We start from the raw sequence: 21577 nt of genomic DNA, 5'->3' as shown, positions 1-21577 counted from the left end.
AAAAAGAGAAGAAAAACTGTAGCCTGTGTACTGGCTGCCTGATTTTGTAAATAAAGATTTATTGGAATCAGGGCTGGGATTAAGTATGAGATGAGAATTTCAAATTCAAGTGCAAGGTGTAATTCTCTTTCAAAATCTTGATGTTTTTCATCATGGATTTTTTTTGGCATTTTGATTTTTAAAAAGTAAACAAGGCATGGTAGTGTACTATTGAGCCTGGTAGCAGAGCAAGACCTTGTCTCAAAACAAACAAATAAACAAAAACACCTCATTAAAATATTATCTTTATTTCTGAGACAAGGTCTCACTTTGTAGTCTATGCTGGACTTGAAGTCACTATGTAGCCCAGGCTGGCTTTGAACTCACATTGATTCTCCTGCCTCAGCCTCCCGAGTGCTGGGATTACAAATGTGTGCCTCCACACTTGGCTTTATCCCCATTTTATCCATGAGGAAACTAAGGCACAGAGAGGTGAAGTGACTTGCCGAGATCACACAGGGAAGAAACAGGTAGAGCTGGGATTTGAACCTGGGCAGCTTTGGGGTGTGTGTGTGGGTGTGTGTGTGTGTGTGTGTGTTTGAGAGAGGGTCTCACTATGTAGCCCAGTCTGGCCTCAAACTCATAGTGATCCTCCTGCCTCAGCCTCCTGAGTGTTGGGATGACAGGTGTGTGCCAACATGTCTGGCCTATTAGGCCCTTATGAGCCATGCAAGGCCCTGTCTACTCTTCCTGCTCAGGATCAAATGTGGCTGGGGGAGGAAGGTCAGATTTTAGCTACACCACTCTTATTAGGAAACCTGGGAGACAGAGGCGGGTGGAGGGGATGGCTTGGCTCTACCTAGGTGCCTGCCCCCGACTGGCTGGTGCTCAGGGCTGCTCGGAGCTCCTCGGGGGCAAAGACACCCAGCTCTGTGATGATGCCACCGGTGATGAGGTCATGTGGGGTAATATCGAAGGCAGGATTCCAAACTCCAATCCCTGTGGGAAGAGAAGACATTAAGGAGGCAGGGACTGGCTTTGCGAAAACCCTCAGCTGTTGTCACCTGTCTCCACCACAGTGGTTCTTGGGGTTGGGTAGCCCTTGAGAATCTGGGATTCCTCACTCTCACAATGGACAAAGACATGGACACTGATCCGAGCAACAGGGTTACGAGGTCAGATCCCCCTACCACTCCTGGACAGTCACTGCCCACAAAGGCTTCAAACTCTTTTTTGAGACAGGGTCTCGCTATCTAGTCCAGGCTGGCCTTGAACTTGTGGCAGCTCTCCTGCCTCAGTCCCCTGAGTGGTGGGATTATAGGCATGTGCCACTATGCCCCGCTTCCCTCTTTCTCCTGACAGCTCACCAGGTGCTGCAATCCTGACTCCGTTCACATCGGTGAGCTCATGGCTTGGCCGCTCCTCGATGACGATGTCCTGGCCAGTCTTCAGGCGGAGGTCACAGGAGGAGCTGGGGGCGGCCACATAGAAGGGGATGCTATGGTGCTTGGCGGCGATGGCCAACTGGTAGGTGCCCACTTTGTTGGCAGTGTCTCCGTTGGCGACCACGCGGTCAGCTCCCACGACGACAGCTGGGGGTGAGAAACTGGATGAGCGGTCACTAGGCCAAGTCCTGGCCACCTGGGCCCCCCACACCTGCCACTGACCTGACACGCCCCTGTGGGCCATGGCAGCAGCTGCCATGCTGTCGGCGATGAGCGTAGCAGGGATGCCCTCGTATACCAGCTCAAAGGCTGTCAGCCGTGCACCCTGGTTGTAGGGCCGGGTCTCCGTGCAGAAGGTGTGCTCTAGGCGGCCCAGCTGGTGCAGGGAGCGGATCACACCTATGGGCAGGCAGGCGAGGGCAGGGTCAGCACTGCAGGTCTCACCAGCTCTACTTGGCACGCTGTTCCTCAGATCCCTGCAGCATCTCCTCCACATCTGCCTGGATGACACCTTCTCCATGAATCCTTCCCTGGTTCCTCAGTCATACACAGTGGTCTGGCCCCTCGGTCTGAGGCGGCTCTGTCCTTAGTGTTTAGGATCTTCTTTTTTGGTAGTACTGGGGATTAAACCTAGGAACTTAACATTGAGCTATATCCTCAGCCCTTTTTAAAAAATTTGAAACAAGGTCTCGCTATGTAGTCCAGGTTGGTCTTGAACTCACTGTGTATGTAGGTCAAGCTGGCCTCAAACTTGCAGTGATCCTCCTGACTCAGCCTCCCAAGTACTGGGATTACAGGTGTGCACCACCATGGCCGGTCTGAGCCAGGTTCAGACCTGAGTTCCCAGGGATGAGGCAGGACCCCAGCAGGTAGAAGACTGTCTGCCACCAGGAAGTTTACCACCTAACTCCCTCTCCTGTGGCTACCCCAGTCTTACCTGGGGGGAGGTCAACCCCTTCCTGTCAGTCATAAGGGGCCACATTCTGGTCATCTTCTAAGCCTATGGCTCAGGCAGCTCTGAGGTGGACAAGTGGCTCTGTCAGACTTCATGAGATATGAGAAAACTTGTCTGCTATGCTTTTAGCCCCTAGATCTAGCTGCACCTGAAGTTAACTCAAGTGTTTCTATACAAGAACTAAGGCAGTCAGGTTTTGTTTATGTGAGGGTACAGTAGTTTTGGCTTAGTTTTCTGTCTTGTTTCTGGTGGCTGGGATTGAACCTTGGGCCTCAAGCATGCTAAGCAAAGTTTATGCTTTTACCACTGAGCTACACCTGCAGCCTGGTTTCTTTCTCTTGTACCACCAAATGGCCCTTTCCTCCCCGAAGATGCCTACTCACCCAAGGCTGTGCCGTAGCCAGCAGTGGCCAGTGCACCAGTGTTGCAGTGGGTCAGCACGGTCACCTTGCCACCCTTGGGGGCTGCTTGCTCCAGGAGGTGGTGGGCTCCCAGGTCCCCGATGCTGCGGTTGTCCCTGAGGTCCTTCTCCAGCATGTCCTCAGCATATCGAATCACTCTGGGGCAGAGGACAAGGGGGTCTCAGCACCAGCTTATGGCCTCAGGGCCCAGGCCAGCCCCTCCTGTCCGCCTGGTACTGTTCTGTGGGGCCTTCTTCCTGGAAGCCTCTCGTTGCTGAGGCCTGGATACTTCTGCTACCATCATGAATCTGTCACCATGTGCTCATGTGACACATTTTCCCAGAACTTCCTCTGTGCCTGGTACCAGGAGGGGGCACAGCAATAAACAAGACAAAAATTTCTGCCCTGATGGCCAAGCGGGATGGTATAACACCTGTAATCCCAGCTGCTCAGGAGGCTGATCCCTGAGGACATTGGAGTGAGGAAGGCAAGGGAAGAGCTGATAATAAAGTGAAGGAAAAAAAGCAGAATCAGGCACGCGCAGTATTATAGCCTTGGGGAAGACAAGCCAGAAAGCTAGCATAGGCTCCTGCAAAGGCTCTGGGACTAGAGCGAGCCTGTAACCAGAGGGAAATGGTGTGACTGGGGCAGAGATGAAGAGGAGGAGGGGCAGGGAAGAGATCAGGATAGGAAGCGAAATTCTTGCAAAGCAAAAACTACGAGAACGAAGTGGCACACGAAGGCCGGGCAGACTTAGGGGCAGCACAGAATGCCAGGACTCTGGGGCCAACCTGCCCGGAGTAGCTTTCTAGCCCTGGAACCTGGGACATGGGACTCAAGTACACCGTGCCTCAATTTCCCAGTGCACAGGCGGTAGCTCCCGCCGGTGAAGTGGGCGGCTTCGGCTTCCGTACCTCTCCCGCACCGCCTCCTCCGTGGCACCGTCGCGTGCTGCCTCTCGGGCCACGGCGTCCCCCAGGTCGCGGGCGGCCCGGGCCATATTGACGGCGGTGGGCCGCGCGGTGACCAGGAGGTTCAGCCGGTCGCGCACGAAGGCCGCGAGCTCAGCGGGGCCCGGGCCCCCGGCGCCGGTGCGCAGCTCCACGGCGAGACTGAGGCAGCCCACGAGCGCAATAGCGGGTGCGCCACGCACCTTCATGGCGCGGATGGCCTCCCAGGCCTGCTGTACCGAGCCCACTGCCTCGTAGCGGCTCTGCTGCGGGAGAAGCAGCTGGTCGAGCACCCGCAGGGAGCCGGGCTCGTAGCATATAGCTTCCAGCGCCATGCTGCCGCCACGCCCTCGGACGCCAACGCGTAGGCGCGGGACCAGAGCATAAGGGCGGAACCTCAGCGGAAAGCAGCGCACGCTCACCGCAATCCAGATTCCCGGGACCGGCGAGCCCAGCACAACGGCTTGCTCTGAAGTGCAAAGTGGCAGCCTTTATGGGGCGTCCACTGGATGCAGGCCCTTGTATTTAACGTGTGGCTGCTAGTGTATGTGTGCCACACCTTGAGTTGCAACCTCAGGGGGGCTCCATAAAGCACCCGAGGCCTCCAGCCAGAGCATTAGTCCTGGTGGTCTCACTACACCAAGGCACTAGTTGGGGACCTCCCATCCTGATACTGGAGATGAACCCAGGGCCTTCACACTGAGCTACATCCCCTACTCTTTTGAGACAAGGTCTCGTTAGGGTGCCCAGGTTAGGCTTCAACTTGCCATCTTCCTGTCTCAGCCTCCCACAGTACGGAAGTACCGGCCTGTGCCACGAAGCTGGACCTCAGTCAAGTTCTTCACAGCTTTCCCGAAGCCTATCCTCATGGGATAGGGCAGCAGGCCACCTTCAGAAAGGTGGGCACAGGCGGGCACTGAATTTGGTGAAGTCATCCCCCAAAAGCAGGGCATCTTTCCCATATCCCTAGGGGCTGGCAGACAGCAAGGGCTCAGTTGATGTTTGTGACATCCTCTTTAACACTGAGGCGCGGGCCATACACACATGATGGACCCTAGCCATTTTCCAAGCCATCAGAACTTTTCCATGAGGTCCCTGTGGGCTGCAGGAGCTTGGCCTCCCCATGCGTCCCTGCTGCCTGGGGCTCTCCCACCTTTCACTCCAGGAAGTTAGCCCTCTCACAGTCATCTTCGTCCTAACTGTGGCCCTGGGGCTCAGACTGTAATCCAAGGCAGGGGCAAAAAACAGGGCTTTAATGTTGGGTTGTCGGGGTCCCACAAGGGACAGGTGCCCAGGCGCAGACCATAAATAACTGTGAGGCTTTGGGAAGGTGCGGTGCGGGGAGGCTGGAGGCAGGTGAGCCTCCTGGAAGTGACACCTGTGTATGGTCCAAGCCCTTCACTCACTGCTCTCTGAGTCTGAGTAGTCAGCCACCAGTGAGGAGCAGCCAGGGTTCGGGCTGTCTGTTTCCTGGGAGCTGCCTGCAGGGGGCCAGGGTTCATCCTGGCTGCACCCCTCCTGTTCCCAAGGCGGGCTGGTCTTGGGGCTCTCAGCTGTATCTTGAGGGCAGTCCTCGGGAGATGCAGATCCATTCTGGGGGTTCCCCTGTGGCCTTTGCAGCTCCCAGGTTGTGAGGGGATCGGTGGTGTGCTGGGGGCTCCCTGGGATGTCCCGAGACCGCCGCCGCACAATGCCCAGGTCGCCCACTGTGATGGGGGCACAGGTGGGGGGTCCTGCCCTGCGGCCCTGGGCCAGCTTCTTCAGCATGCTGCTGGCCTTGCTGCTGCTGGCGCCGGGCCCTGGGAGGGCGGGGAACCAGGACCGGCTGATGATTTCTGTGCGCTTTAGCTTCTGCTTGGCCTCGTAGGCTGAGGGGAGGAAGGGATATTTAGGGGGGCAGGAGGGGCTAGGGATGCGGCTCCGTGGCAGAGTGCTTGCCTGGCACGCACAAGGCCCTGGGATCCAGCCCTGGGACCCTCCCCTGTAAAATGCTCTGGAAAGACTGCAGTCCAGAGCCCAGCCACCCTGCTCAGCTCTGGCCTCCCTGTGGTGGGCCTCACTCACAGTCCAGTGTGTGGAACTTGAGGAGGGCAGCCAGCCTTCGGTCATCCTCAGTCTCAGGCACCAGCGGGATGGCCAGGCAGGCCTTGGCCTGCAGCGCCTGATCCCGCTCCTCCTCCTCTTGGGCAGCCTTCTTCTTCTCCTGTGTTGGGGACAGCACGGGGCATGGTGAGAGCCCTGTAGCTGGGGTCTCAGTCAGCTCCTCTTCATGCTCCCGGGAGGGAGACCTGGACACATAGCTGTTGGTGCCAGTCAAGCCCTCCCTCGTCCACCTCAACAAGAGTCATGGCTGGAGAGTGACGGCTGGGCCAGCGACCGACTGGGTACCTGCCGGTGGCCTCTGAGATGATGGAGCTGCCACTCTCTACTGCCTAGTGTCGCTGTGGCTGGTGTACCTTCCTGTGCAACACACCTCCTTCTGACTGTGGGGACGCCAGTGTGACGCAGTTACCACACTGCCAGTTGGATACAACCACAGCACCTGATTATGCAGAGGTACCGTGCTTAATAGTGGCAGTAAATGCTGCTATTGTTTACATAGACTATACTTTAAAATACGTATCCATCTTTGGTACGCATTTTTCAAAACATAGAGTCAGGTTTTTTTGGAAATTGCTCTTGCTACGCTGCCCAGGCTCACATTGAACTCCTGGAATCAAGCGATCCTCCTGCCTCTGTGTATTTCTGTAACAGCAGTGCCATGAACTAAAGGTGCGATCCTCATGTGAGAGATGGGGAAACCAAGGCACAAGGTAAAAAGATCTGCTTACAGCTGGGGCATGGTGGGGTGCTGGCTGGGCCCGCCTTAACCCTGCTCCGCTCTCCAGCCCCTCCTCCAGGGTCGCCCTGACCGGCCAGCCGGCCACGTGCCCCTCCCCCAAGCCCCACCCCCTTCACCCGGAAGCGCTTGCGCAGCATGCTGTTCAGCGCGAAGTCGTCTTTCCAGGCACTCTGGGCCTCCTGGAGGTTGCTCAGCGTGGGCATGGCCTTTCGGAGCGAGCTGCGGTCTGCCTCGCCATGCTCTAGGCGGAACATGGCATCTGTCTCCAGCTTCTGCTTCTTCTCATGCTCTGTAACAGCCGCGACAAGGTGGCTCCAGGGACCTGGGCGCTGGCCCCGGCGCGCTGGGCAGGGCTGGCGGGTGGGCGGGTGCACTCACCTGTGGGCAGCACCTGCTCATTGTCTTCCATATCCCAGCGCTCCTCCTTGCGCTGCGCACCGCTCACGATCACATAGTCGCAGTTGGCAGGATCCGTCTGCATCTCGATGTAGTTGACGCACAGGTGGCATTTCATCCGGAACCTGGTGGGGCAGGGCCAGTGGCCATTTCCTCGAGCCCAAGGGCTCATGGCCACCTATGCTACTGGCTCTGCATGGGGTCCTGCCCCGCACCCACCTGCACAGGGGTGAACCCAAGGCCAGGTGCAGGGATACAAATTCACTTGGCAACCAGAGGCCGGGATTCCATGCCCAGTGGCACAAACAAAACATAAAGCCCAAGGAGGCTGGAGTGGACTCATTCATTCATCCACTCATTCATTCCACAGACCTATCCAAGACAGACTGCTTGATGCCAGCTGCTGGGGACCAACTGAGCCACCTGTTTTTTGAGGGGGGCATCACAGCAGGGGACAAGCAGTTGCACACCATTGGGGTGAGTGCTGCTTCACAAAAGCCCCTGTGAGGGTGCGGTCTGAGCAGACAGCCCAGCGAGGGAAGGACAGAGTCTGCAGCTAGCTGGGAAGAACACTCTAGTGGAGGGCACAGGCGGGAGTGTGGCCAGGTGGAGGATGGCAGGGGCCAGCAGGGCTGTGGACACACAGGAGAAGGGAGGACAAGGGAGGGAGGAGCAGGGCCTTGTGGGCCCAGGAGAGGGCCTGGATTTTCTTGAGGAAGGTGAGAGCCACAGGGAGTTCTGGGTGGGGGATCTTCCCTGACTGACAAGCAGAGTGGCCCAAGGAGACTCCCTGCAGCCTCCTTCTCTGCCCTGCCCCTGCTGTCCCCTTACCTGTAGATAGGGGTGGTGTAGTAATTGCCCACTTTTTTCTTTTCTGCATTGTAACGAACTCCTGCAGGGTGGAAGAGAAGGGAAGCTCAGGCTGGGCTATGCCAGCATCTTTCCTCCGGGATGGGGCAAGGTATATGGTGTGGCTCCACTCATAGGATGGAGCTCCAGCTGTCACCGGAATTCAAGGTTGGGCAGAATGCATCCTGGCTGCACCCACAGCTGCTCACACCAGAGGGGTGGCTGGGCTGGAGGTCTGGATTTGAATTCCAGCTCCACTGCCTATGCAGCCTTAGGCCGGGTGCCTCGCTCCCTGGGCCTGTTTCCCCTTTCAGTCAAGGAGGATGACCGTAGTGCTGCAGCCAAGACACGGGAATTGCTGCACCCCTAGAATGTACTTTATAATAAACCAGATTCCCTGAGTCCTGTCAGTTGAGCAGATTAACTGAACTCGGTGAGGGGAGCTTGAGAGCCTGATTTATAGCTGGTTGGTCAGGCCAGGGAACACCAGCCACGGCTGGTGGCTAGCATTGGAAGTGTTGTGGGAATGGGACAGCCCTGGGGATGCAGCTTCTCCAGGTGCGTCAGATGACACCCAGCGGGATCCTCTGCTTCGAGGTGTGTGCTTGGAGGGTGGGTGACACCCCCATCGGGTGTCAGAAGGGACGGTGCAGATGGCTGTGGTCTGAGGCACAGAGGGAAGACTGGATACTGTCTTGTACGACAGAGGCAGAAATGGAGCCAGGAACTCAGATCACCTGCCCGAAGTCTCAGGGCTGTGGAGCTGGCGCTGGCAGCCTGGCCCTGTGTGGTCTGCTCCGGGCCGTGTGCAAATGAAAACAGCAAGGGTGTTGGCAGCTTGCCTTTCCCAGACTTCGGCATGGAGCGCGTGGTTTTTTCTCCTGGTGGTACTGCAGACTGCATCCAGAGCCTTCACACTGAACTACATCTCTAGCCCATTTTAATTTTATTTTTGAGCGGGTGTCACTAAGTTGCCCAGGCTGCACTCGAACGCGTGATCTTCCTGCCTCAGCCTCCCAGAGTGCTGGGATGATAAGCCCGCAGGACCACACCAGGCTTATACTAAACACTTTATATGTCATACAGCTAGGCCCTTGCATCGTCTCAGTTTTACACAGAGGTAAACAGAGGCACAGAGAGCTCAGCTGCTTACTGAGGGTCTCCTGGGTAGGAAGGGGTCGATGGGCTGGAATCCAAAGGTGGCTCCCCAATCACTCTGCATCTTGGGGGCCTGCTTCCTTCCCGCCTCAATTCCTGATTAGGAGGGGACAGAGTCCTGCAGCGCCCAGCACCTCAGGGCTCCACATCTGCAGGACCGAGTAGTAAGTGAGGTAGGGAGCTCACCCATGCCGATGTGGTTCTGACAGCCATCACACCAGATGTTATATGGCATCTCGAACCTGCAAGGACAGACAGTACCTTGTGGTTGTTTGTTTTTGAGACAGGGTCTTGTTACGCTGCTCAGCCCTCAGCTCCTGGGCTCCTGCCTCCGCTGTCTGAGGAGCTGGGACTTCAGAGGTCCACCAAGTGCCTGGCCAGACAGTATCGTACTGGCACCTGTCCCCCTGTGCTCTCCCTGGCTGGGACTGTGATCTGAGGGGTGGGTGACAGATGCCAGCTCAGGGTGGGAGTGGCTGCGGTCTCCTTGCGATGGACATGGATGGGGAGTGGGTAAAGAATCGGTGCCAATCCCGCCACATGCTGGGCCTCCCCAACCAGCTCTGCAGCCAGTGACCTGGGCCCCGTCACTTCGAGAGCCTCCTTGGGTGCTGCAGTGTCTTTAATGACTTTCTGTGTCTGTGAGACTGTTGGCTTTTTGCAGTGCTGAGGATGGAACCGAGAGCCTCATACTTGCTTGCTAGGCAAGCACACCCCCCTGAGCTATACCTCAGCCTTTTAAAAATTCTGAGACAAGCTCTTGCTAAGTTGCTTAGGCTGGCCTAGAACTTGTGATCCTCCTGCCTCAGCCTTCCCAGTGGCTATGGTTATAGACAGGCAACACCACGCCCGACTCCTAGACAAAGTGGAACAGAGCAGGCGGCCAGCTACAGGCTACTTCCAGGAGCAGTGTTGATGAGAGTTTAGTAAAGCTGCTGTGCTGTCATTGAAGTCACCTGATGACAGGGGTCTGTCCTGAGAACAGAGCCCTCAGTAGACTTGGTCATGTGAACATCACATAGTGAGCCGGGCGTGGTACAACAGCCTGTCACCCTAGGACTCTGGGAGGCTGAGGCAGGAGGATTGCAAGGTTGAGTCTGGCCTGGGCAACTTAGTGAGACTGCGACTCAAAAATAAAAAACAAGGGCCGAGGATTTAGCTTTAGTGGTTCTGCCGCCTGCCTCACAAGCGCAAGGTCCTGAGTTCGATCTCCGGTACCAAAAAAAAAAGAGCTGGGGATGGAGCTCAGTGTCAAAATAATTTAAAAAACAATCCCAGGGTAACAGGGCTCTGAGGTCAGGGGTGATGCAGTCTCAGGCATCACCCTTGTATACACACTTCATCCTTCCCTGAGACTTTTTTGGCAGCACTGAGATTTGACTCCAGGGCTTTCACACTGAGTTACAGCCCCAGCCCTGAGTTGAGGGTTCAGAGGCATGGACAGAGGCAGTGCAGGGCAGAGCTCAGCAGGTGAGCTGGGGCAGCTGTGAAGCGTGAAGAGGGGGCTCCCAAGGTCACTCTCGGGATCTGTCATCTTTCGTTACTGCTGTTTTGAGACGGGTCTCCACATGTAGCCCATGCAGGCCTTGAACTTGCAGTGCTCTTCCTGCCTCAGCCTCCTGAGTGCTGGGATTACAGGCGTGCGCCACCACGCCCAGCTAGAGCTCAACACTTGGCTTTCTCCTCAACAGACATTCCCCTGATGACTCTGCTGCTGGGCCCTCTGCTCGGGCTCAGGGCTGACCTCGAGACTGGGCTGGGAGTCCCCAGGGGAGGTGAGATTCAGTAGAGGAAGGACAGACAAGGGCTTGCTCTCCTGGGGTGACAGGAGGTGAGTTTTGCTTCCTGTAATGGGTCAGCTACCAGGGCGCTGGCCTGACAACAAAAGGCTAAGGCAGAGGAAGAGACACTGGCCATCCTGGCATGATTTTTTTTTTGAGATGGGGTTGCTATGCTTAGACTCCCAAGGCTGCCGGGAACACCTGGGCTCAAGTGATCCTCCGGCCTCAGTCTCCCAAGGAGCTGGGACTACACATGTGCCACCACGCCCAGCCCTGCCTTTACCCATCTCATATGTGTGACACTGCAATTCATCCCATGGAGAGGTGGCATCTGGCCCTACCCTGGAATCGTGACCTGCTTTGACCAATCGATGAGATGAGAGGAAGGAACAGTGCGCGAGCTCTGAGTCTTGGTCTGAAGAGGCCCAAGAGCTGCTGCAGGCTCTCATGCTGAGCCCGGGCTGCCAGCCAGGGGATGAGACGTGGCAGGGAGCAGAGCCCAGTGGTACAGCTCAAGGCCCTGCTGGACCAGCCAGTCCTCAGTCAGCTGCTCCCAAAGATGTGAGCACAGCTTGGCCCAGCCCTTCAAGTTCAGCAGCAGCATCTAGACTTGTCAGCAATAATGAGGGATTTTTTGGCTATGCAGCAATAGCTGACTGATGCAATGACTTTCTGCTCTATGGAATTATGACCTCAAAGCACTGGGTCAATCAGGAGACACTGAGACTGACACAGGGGGTGGCAGTGTCTTACCGGATGATGAGGATGCCTTGTGACAGCTTCCGAGCCCGCTCCCGGAGGGGATGGCTGTTGTGGTATCGGTTGAGAGAGCCATGCTGTAGGCAAGGGCGAGACAGATATCAGCACCACTGAGCCGAAGCCCTCAGGCTTTCTGCATCCCCACACTTTGGACCAGAGCCTCCCCGGGCGACAGGCCTCTGTTAGGTCTGGCAATGCAAGGGCCAGGGAGGGCTTGGGGAAGTGTGTGGTTGGCATCAGGAACACAGCCTCCCTTGGCTTGTGGGGGTTAGTGCCTAAACCCCAAGGGTGACCCAAATCTGCGTATGCTCCAGTCCCTCCTGAGATGTGGTGCAGTATTCAAGTAAGACCTGCACACATCCTACATGCTTTATTTATTTACTTGTCTTTTTGGGACAAGGTCTCTCTATGCGGTTCAGACTGGCCTCAAACTCACGATGTAGCCCAAGCTGGCCTTGAACTTGTGGTGATCCTTCTGCCTCAGCCTCCTGAGTGCTGGGATGACAGGAGTGTGCCACCATGCCTGGCTCATCTCATTTTAAATGGTCAATGACTCTGTGAGGTGAGGTTTTTTTCTCTCTTCTGGCACAGACAGGGTGATACTGTGCTCGGGGTCACACAGCTGGGATGCTTAGGCACTGGGCTGGGAACAGACAGCCCTGCCCTTGTGGAGCGGGTGTTCTGGTGGGGGAGATGGTCAGACACAGGTCAATGACCAATGTGGCAGGGGTGATGTGACGGAAATGAGAGCGTGCCCGACAGCGATGTCAAGGAGGACCTCTGAGAGGTGACCTAGAGGGAGTGCAGGGCCTGGTGGTCAGGAGGAGGAGGCACCGGGCCATAACAAATACACCAGGCCTGATGGAAAGTGGAGGGGACGGCCACCAAGCAGAGCCCCGCAGGTCACCCAGGAGGGAGGCGCCTGAGACTCGTGTGATGAGCGAAGGCAGAGAGGCCTCAGTGCTTTCCACCCTTCCTCAGCGAGGCTCCAGCACAGGTCTCTCTGAGAACTGGGCACCCTTACCTTTTCTGGGTTGAAGTCCGGAGGGTAGTACTTGTTGACGCCTTTCCTTTCACCCTGGAAAGAAGAGAGACATGAAGTGGAGGGGACCCTCTGGAGAGCTGTCTGCAGCCCCGAGGAGCAGGAATGGGACCTGAGCAAGGGGCACTATGTCCAGCCTGCCTAGGGCATGGCCACTCACATGAAAACCTGCTGTCCTCACTCTGGAAGATCCTATGAGGTTCAGATTCTTATGTGAGTGGCTTGTGTACTTTTGGAGCGACCACAGATGGCCGCTAACTTTTTTGGAGACAGGGCCTTGCTATGTAGCCCAGGCTGGCCTTGAACTCATGGAGATCCTCTTCCTCAGCCTCCTGAGTCCTGGGATTACAGGTGTGTGCCACAGGTGATCACTGATTTAGGATGGTCTGACTTAACTGTTTTTATTTTTTTGGTGCTAGGGATGGAACCCAGGGCCTTGTACGTGTGCAGCAGACACCACTGCACCACAGCCTCAGCTCCTCGACCTAAGATTTCTTACTTTATGACAGTGCAAATGTGACCTGCTTTTAGTAGTGGCTGTCCTTGGAATTCTGATCTTTTCCCAGGCTAGTGATGTTCCACACTATTCTTTCAGGATGCTGGGCAGAGATGGAGAGCTGTAGCCCCAGGCAGCCCTGTGACCACGAGGGGAAACAGCTGACCCCCACAGTGCGCAGTGCTGCTGAGCGGATCCCACATGTGTGTGACCTGCTAGTTCTCCATGCACGATGGGTTTATTGGGCGGCAGCGCCATCCTCAGTTGAGGAGCATTTTTGTTTAACACTGGAACTATGCAAACACCAGTGGGACATACCTGTAAGCCCAGCACTCTGGGAGGCAGATGCAGGAGGATCATAAGTTTGGGCCCAGCCTGGGGAATTTACTGACTTAGTGAGATCCTGTCTCAAAATAAAAATAAAACTGGATGAGGTGGTGCATGCCTGCAATGCCAGCACTCAGGAGGCTGAGGCAGGAGAATTGACAGAATTCAAGGCTAGCATGGGCTACATATTAAGTTCAAGGCCAGCCTACACTACATAACAAGACCCTGTCTCTTTATTATTGTTGTCAAAAACAACAATAAAAAATAAAAAATGACGAGGGATGGAGCTCAGTGCAAAGGCCCTGAGTTCAATCCTCAGTACTGGAAAACAAAAACAAAAAACAATACACGCAGCTGAAGTGCAGATCTCCTGAAAAGGCACTGATTGTGGCCCAAGCCTCTCTCTGTCAAAGCTGGCGGGCACCCAAAGAAGTGACCTAAAGCCCCAGCAGGGTAGTGGCTCTCAGCTTGTCTGCTCGGTGCAACCACCTGAGGGTTGGAGTACAGGGGCTGGGCTGCCAAGGACCTGCTGGGTGTGGCTTGTGGCCCTGGGCTGTTCAGAGGCTCCCAGGAACACTGGGCTCTGCACCGCCCAGTACACACAGCCTCGCCAAGCAGACCTCAGACAGCCAAAAGGCAGAATGATACACATGGCCACCAACACAGGAATGACGGAAGAACCGTGGCCTAGGGCTGGGGTGTGGCTCAGTGTCAGCGTACAGCACTTGCCTGGCACATTCAAGGCTCAGGGTTTGAGTCCCAGCATTAAAAAGAAAAAAAAAAAGATTGAGGTTATGGTACATGAATTTTACCTCATTTGAAAAAAACGACAAAAGATCTCTTTACTTGGTAGACAGGGACGGCAGTGCACACCCCTGTAATTGCAGCTACTCTGTAGGCTGAGGCAGGAGGATTGCAAGTTCAAGCCTAACCTAGGCAATTTAACAAGACAATGTCTTAAAATAAGAAATAAAAAGGGCTGAGGATGTACCTCAGCAGTACAGGACCCCTGGGTTCAATTCCTTGTACTGCAAAAAACAAAGCAAAACAAAACAAAAAGAAACTCTAGATGATGATTTTAGTGCCGACCAAAGGTTTAGAACTACTTTATCAAGAGATCACAGTGGGGGGCTGGGGATTTAGCTCAGTGGCACTGCGCCTGCCTTGCAAGCCCAAGGTCCTGAGTTCAATCCCCAGTACCGGAAAAAAAACAAACAAACCACAGTGGTACATGCCTGTAATCCTTATATTTAGGAGGCTGATGCAGGAAGATGGCAAATTTGAGTCCTGCCTGGGCAATGTATCAAGGCCTTGAATCAAATATATAAAAAAATTAGGGTTGGGGATGTAACTCATTGGTAGGGTACCCCTGGGTTTCCATCTCTAGCAGTGCAAAAAACAAACTCAGAAAGAATTCAAGATCTGGCTTAGAATTTACCTTAGAGCTCAGGAAGAGGAGGATAGATACAACTTTGGGGCCTGACAAAAATGGAGCATGGGCCCAGGGATTTAGCTCAGTGGTTTTGCTGCCTGCTGCACAAGCGCAAGGACCCGAGTTCGATCCCCAGTACCAAAACAAAAAAATGGAGTGTGAACTCCAGGGAGCAGGAGGCTGCTACTCACCATCTTGGGAGCTGTTACTGGTCCTCGTCCTCAAGGGGGTCACTCGGAAAATGGCCTAATGCTGCCCTCCTCGGAGTCTGGAAAGGGGCCACAGGCGGTGAGGGTTGGGTAGTGCTGGCTCAGGAGAGCCTCTTGCCAGGGTAGGAAGTGTCCGAAGAGCAGTGCTCACCTGATGTGTGTGTGGGGGGCAGAGCGAGAGAGAATATGAATGAGAATGAACGAATGAGTCAGTCCCGTCCACTCTCTGGCTGATGCTGATTTCACACCTGATACTGCTCTTCTCTCGCTGTCACCAACCTAGGTGACCTCGTCCAGCCCCCATCATCTCCCGCCCCTTGCTCTGCCCTGTCCCCTCTACCTGCTCACTCCATGGCAGCCAGAGGGGGGCCTCTTGCTCAGCCCCTCCAGAAACTAACTTCCTTCCTCCCCGCTTTGCTGTCCTTCCTTTTTATGAAGAATGAATGAATAAATGAAGAAAGGTGTCGCGCAGGGCTGCGGTGCAGCTCAGTGGTAGCGCACTTGCCTAGCACGTGTCAGGCTCAGGGTTCCACCCCCAGCACTTCAAGAAGCAAAGGCTGACGTTATGGACATGGAAATTTGAATTTCACAGTTGCTACCTGTCACAAAATATTGTTCTTTTTAATTTTTTTCCCCTGACCCACTGGACCTGGCTAACTCCATTTCGTTTAAAATCAAATCTGTGTGGCTGCTGCTTGCCTCTTGGAGCACCCTACCCTCTTCCAACCACATGGGCTTCTTGGCTGTCCCCAGAGGTCAAATGCAGCTGGCCTGCACCTGGTGTTCCTCTGCCTTCTTGTCCCCTGTCTTGACTGCTCTTTTATCAGCCACCTGCTATTGGTCAGAGCCACCTCTCGCACTCAAACTAACACTCTTGGACTGGAGGTGTAGCTCAGCAGTGGAGCACTTGCTTAGCATGTGTAAGGCCCTGGGTTCAACCCCTGTACGGCAAAGAAAAAAAGTCACTTCTTCATGAGTGTTCTGCCACATCACCCTGTTTCTATTTATTGGTGTATACATTGTCTTTCTTGTTGGGTTATCTGTGCTGTATTCCCCAAATCTAACATAGTGTCTGGTCCCTGATGAATCTAACTGGGTAATAGTCAGGTGTGGTGGCCTGTTCCTGTAGTCTAGGAACTTGGAAAGCTGAGGCAGGAAGGTTGCAAGTTCAAGCCCAGCCTTGGCAACTTGGCGAGACCCTATCTCAAACTAAAAAAAAATTGAAAAAGATCTGGGATGTATCTCAGGGGGAAGGCTCTGAATTCAATCTTCGGCATCCCCCGCCCAAAGCACCCCCCCAGCAAGAAAATAAAGAAGCTAAATAACCAAGAGAGGTTCCAGTACAATCTGTATGGGTGACCTAGGTACAAAATCCAGGCAGAGGAAGTAGGAAATTACCCCCCATGTTTGGAGAAGACTTTTAGGTCAAATAAAAGGAAGTTCTAGCATACAGTAAGGAAAGATATTGCACAGCAAGGAATGAGAATTGGCCAGTTTTCTCTGTCAGAAGCCAGGTAGTCAATATTTGTGGCTTTTCGGCCCAGAAAGAATGTGCTCAATAACTCAAATGTGCCTCACACCTAAAAGCAGGCAGATGATACACAAACAATAATCTGTTTTATGCCCCCCCAACCATTAAAAATTTAAAACCATTCTCAGCTTGAGCACTGGACAAAATCAGGGGTGGGCTGGATTTGGCCTGCAGGCCTGGTTTACTGGCCACTGCTCAGGAAGCAGGAAACTTGGTCTCTAATTAGCAATCTATCAACCTATTTGCTTGTGCTCTGAAGTTTAGAGTGCCAGCCACTGTGAATATTCAGTCTGATACTGGAAATTTAGCATGTATTGTTACTATTATCTCCAGGTAATGAACAAGGACATGGGGGGCTGGGTAACTTGGGTAGCATCAGAAGCTGACAGCAGAGATTCTGATGCAATGAGGGGCTGAGGTGGTGCAAAGTCCCAAATGAAACTGTTCTGCCACCAACCCAGATGATTCTTGGTCTTGGATTCTCTTGGATGCGAGCTTTCCAAGGTCCTTTCCACTGTAAAAATACCTTTGCTAACAAAATAACTTAAATGCCAGGCTTTGGGGGTCACAGCTCCCTGGGCTTAAATCCCAGCTTCATTCCTCCCTAGCTGGGTGGCCTTGGTCAGTGTGTGGATTCCCCTGAAATTGTATCTTCTCACTGGGAAACAGTGGACAGGGACAGAACTGACTTTCTTGGCTTGCTGTGAATGAAGTAAGAGAAGTGCTTGCATAAAGGAAAGACTCAGCTTACAGGAGCTGTTGAGTATGTGTGTGTGAGAGAGGGACAGAGACTTAAGATGGTTTTGTCATCCCAGTGAATAATACAGGCAAGATTATAGGCTGATGTGCAGAAATCAAGGCCAAGGGTAACTACTGACCCCATTAGCTCACGGCTTGAAATGGGATCTCGAATCTGCTGCTTCCTTAGCTGCCTGGCATTGGGCAAACTGCTTACTCTCTCTGAGCCTGTTTCCTCATCTGGAAAATAGGGGTTTATAAAAGTACTGATCTGCTAACGTTGCTCTTAAGACTCAGCGATTGAACTACTCAGGACAGCACCTGACGCCAAGTCAAAGGCTGGCGGTTTTGGTTATTTCTCTCGCCCACCGTTTTACACAATCTTCACTACCACTCAACGAGGTAGGGACCTGAAAGTCTCATTTTCTAGAGGAAACTGAGGAGCCTTGCGGGCGTAACAGGGGCCAGAGCTGGGTAGGGAATCGGAGGACTTAGGTCAGGGGTCGCAGCGGGGACTCGGTCCGGCTCCAGGCGAGTCCGTCCGTCTGCCCACCCGCACTTACCTCTCCTCCACCTGACGTCACGCCGCCACTGTGACCGGAAGTGCGCCCAGGGCGTGAAAGCTTGGGTAGCGTCCACCCCGCGTGACGCAGACGTCAGGGCCAGCTAGCAGCGCCGCACTGATTGGCCCAATGGGGAATACGCTACAAGAATAGACCAATCCAGGCCTGCCCCGCCCCGCCGTGCTCACGTCACTATATCCCCCCCTTCCATCCGTCCCGCCCACCACGCGAGACCCAATCCGAAGCCTGCTTCTTGACCCGCCCACCTAGGAGCTCTGTTTTACTTCCTTAAATCCCACCGAACCCGGTTGACCTAAGTGGAGCTAGGTGTGAATGAAACTGGCCTCATTTTGGGTTTTTTTTTTTGAGCTGCTGGAGATGAAACCCAGGGCTTCGTGCATGCTAGGTAAGCGCTCTGCCAGAGCTACATCCCTAGCCCCAGTCTCCTGATTTTGTGCAATTAGTGAATTAAGAATTGTTTTTCCATTTTAAATGTTTTTTGGGAAAGAATAATGTTTCTTGCCTTGTGAAAATGATAAAAAACTAAACTTTCAGTGTCCATAAAGTTGTATTGGAACACAGCCACGTCTATGACTGCTACAAGGCAGAGGGCAGAGTTAAATGGTCACAACAGAGAGCTTATAGGCCAAGGAGCTTTAAATATTTACCATCTGGCCCTTTATAGAAGAGGGCAGAACCTTGCTTAGCGCCTCCAAACCAATCGGGCCATGCTTTCTGCGTAGAGACTTTTGAATTCATTTTGTTTTTTTTACTTTTCTTTTTTTGAGACGGGGTCTCGATATGTAGTTTAGGCTGGTTTCAAACTCAGGGCAGTCCGCCTGGCTCCACCTCCCGATTGCTGAGATTACAGGTATGTGCCACCACACCTGTTTTGTTCTTTTGATACAGGGGATCGAACTCGGGCCCTTGTGCTTGCGCAGCAGGCGGCGAAACCACTGAGCTACACCGCGGACCCCATCACGCTTGTTTTGAATTCACTTTTGTATCTTGTGGGGCCTAACAGAGTCCGTTATTTCATTCAATGGGCTATTTATTTGCAGTTCTGGGGACTGAACACAGCTACATTCCAGCCCTTTTAATTTTTATTTTACTTGCAGTATTGGGGATTGAACCAAGGGGCGCTCTACCAGTAAGCTACATCCTAGCCCATTTTATTTTGAGACAGGGTCTTGCTAAATTGTCCAGGAAGGCTTTAACTTTCAATCTTCCTGCCTCAGCTTACCCAATAGCTGGGATAATAGGCAGGGGCTATCAAACCCAGCTCAGTGTCTGTTTATCAGGCATCTACTACATGCTAGGCCCTGCAGACTCAGGGAAAAAGAAAGGCACACCGTTTTCTCCACGGTGAAGCAGCTATGTCCTGGCAGTTCCCCCCAGGTGGTGTGAGAAGCAATGATGACACCATCAGATTATGCGATCCAGGTTTTAGCCTGGTTCTCATGGAATCATGGTGCTCACTGCTTTCTCTGCCAGTTCTCAGGACTTAGATGCCTCATCTTAGGGAATGGTCCTACAAGGTGGATTTTTATTGATTTTACTGATTAGGAGATAGATCCAGAGAGTTCGAGTAACTGGCCCAAGCCCACGGACCTGTGAGGAGAGGAGGTCAGCTATACCAGCTGATTTGAAATCTTAAGCCCTTGTCCTCTGAGCTATAGTTAGGGGTTGTATGAGGCCAGTAGACTCTTTAACAGGGTGAGGATTTAGGAGCAAGCAGAAGTGAGGGCTGAGACCCCTGAAGGATGAATGAGGCAAGGTGGGGTGGAGGCAGCCTCACAGGTCCCCAGAGTGAGGTGGAGCTGTGCTCAACCTTAATGAGCTCACTCAGTACGCCTGGATTTTGACTGAGCACCAGAACCAAGAGGTAGTGACTGAAAAGTCAGAGTGTCACCTTGTAGCCAGTATTTTGGGCAAGGGGAAATGTGAGAACCCTCAGCTTTCAAAGAACACTAGACCCTCAGTGTTGATATTTACAGGTGGTGGAAGCCAGACCCTGGCCTGAGAGATGGAGAAGCCATTCCTTAAGGTGCCCAGAGCATGCCAGGGACTGTGGGTCAGAGGAAGTCTCGGGAGAAGACAGCAGCTGGCCTGGGCAGGGTGGTGGACAGGGACCCGCATTCCAGCTCTGGGTCTGCAAACAGCACTGTTTCCTGGGGAAACAGTAACCCTGGCCAGGTTCCTCTGTTTGCTCCTCTGTAAGGTGAGCGTGAAGGCAATACACTCCGATGAATGTATGTGTAAAATGGTTTGAGGAAGAAAAGGGGAAGAAGGCAAGGCAGAGCATTCCAAGATTTGGGGGACAAGAAGAGTCACGGTGGAGAAGGCAGGCTCTAAGCATGAGGTTCTTCAATCAAGTGGAAACCCACTTCCCCGGTCCTGGTACCTTCCAGCCCTATTCCTGCCTGTGAAGGCAACAGAGACCAAGCCCGATTCTTGCTGGCCACACTCCAGCTCCCCGCCACCTCTAAGGGTCTGTGTGGTGTGGGGTTGGAAGCCAGGGCCTTGCGCATGCTAGACAAGCACTCTATCACCGAGTGACACCCCCAGCCCTTTCAAGGTCTCACTAAATTGCCCAAGTGAAACTGGAACTTTTTTTTTGGTACCAGGGATTGAACTTGGGACCTTGCGCTTTTGAGGCTGGTGGCGGCACCACTGAGCTAAATCCCCAGCCCAGCAACTGGAACTTTTGATCCTTCCACCTGGCCTTCTGAGTAGCTGGGATCCCAGGAGTATGCAACCACACTGGGCTTTAGGTCTTCTATATATAACTGCTCTGTGATTGTGGATGAATCTTCTGAGGTGTCTGCCCTACCTCCATCCTCTACTTCGTGAGAACCCCCAGTCTCTGGAGGTTGCTGCTGTCATTTGTACTTAGTGTACTCCCCCTTGGCAGTGGCTCATTGGGCAAGGGTACCAGTTTTAACGGAAGCTGGGCCAATCAGGTTTGCTCCTGGGAATTGTTTTTATTTAAAAATTTTCTTGGGCCAGGGATTTAGCTCAGTGGCACACACCTGCCTCGAAAGCGCAAGGTCCTGAGTTTGATCCCTGGTACCAAAAGAAAATTATTACAGTAAAAGACACATTGCTATTTTTTTTAAGGAAGTTTTTTTTTTGGTACTGGGGATCGAACTCAGGTCCTTGCACTTGTGTGAGGCAGGCGGCGGAACCACTGAGCTAAATCCCTGGCTCCACATTGCTATTAATTCCCATCAAGATACTCTCGGCTTTGAACACACTTATCCCATCATCTGTGCCACTTCCTGAAGCAGTTCTGGAAGTCCTCTTTCATGAGTGTCTTTAGTTGTGCTATCAGGAGAGCCTGGAATTTTGAACTGGCATCCTGAAGTTCCTGACCTGAGGACATGGAAAGTTGGGACTTAGTGGGACACTGTCTTTAGCCGTGTGCAGAGGAAAGCAGAGGTCAGCAGCCATGGAACGAGACAGGAAGAGAAAGGGAACAGGAGGAGGAAGACAAGAGTTAAAGGAAGAAAGAGGGAGGGGGAGGGGAGGAGAGAATGAGAATCTCATGGCAGAAAAGGGAGGAGCCCAGAAACCTACACTTGCTTTTTAACAATCCACTCTTGGTAGCAGGGGATTTAGCTCAGTGGTTTTACCCCCTGCTGCGCAAGCGCAAAGACCCAAGTTCAATCCCCGGTACCAAAAAAAATCCACTCTTGGTAACTAATCCAGCCCTGCCCATTCC

General features: G+C 53.5%; 2 protein-coding genes across 2 annotated transcripts; both read right to left on the bottom strand.

The window, feature by feature from the left end:
* Positions 1-268: 268 nt before the first annotated feature.
* Positions 269-4785, bottom strand: Mri1 (methylthioribose-1-phosphate isomerase 1). Its single transcript, XM_004872438.4, has 5 exons — positions 3695-4785; positions 2763-2938; positions 1647-1823; positions 1347-1571; positions 269-978 (listed from the first exon to the last, which is right to left on the bottom strand). The coding sequence occupies exons 1-5, from the start codon at positions 4063-4065 to the stop codon at positions 839-841; spliced, it is 1089 nt and encodes a 362-aa protein (XP_004872495.1). The 5' UTR covers positions 4066-4785; the 3' UTR covers positions 269-838.
* A 177-nt stretch (positions 4786-4962) lies between these two features.
* Positions 4963-17974, bottom strand: Yju2b (YJU2 splicing factor homolog B). Its single transcript, XM_004872435.4, has 10 exons — positions 17854-17974; positions 15004-15172; positions 12540-12593; positions 11510-11592; positions 9162-9217; positions 7800-7860; positions 6951-7093; positions 6689-6861; positions 5795-5933; positions 4963-5598 (listed from the first exon to the last, which is right to left on the bottom strand). Exons 2-10 carry the CDS (start codon positions 15004-15006, stop codon positions 5129-5131), a joined length of 1182 nt encoding a protein of 393 aa, XP_004872492.1. The 5' UTR covers positions 15007-15172; positions 17854-17974; the 3' UTR covers positions 4963-5128.
* Between the last annotated feature and the right edge of the window lie 3603 nt (positions 17975-21577).

This window comes from Heterocephalus glaber, unplaced genomic scaffold, assembly GCF_053883595.1.
Source record: "Heterocephalus glaber isolate CG9 unplaced genomic scaffold, H.glaber_assembly_v1.0 deba00001760, whole genome shotgun sequence".
Classification (NCBI taxonomy): domain Eukaryota; kingdom Metazoa; phylum Chordata; class Mammalia; order Rodentia; family Bathyergidae; genus Heterocephalus; species Heterocephalus glaber.
The sequence above is the reverse complement of the archived record's forward strand: the minus strand, read 5'-3'. Positions and strand labels throughout refer to the sequence as shown.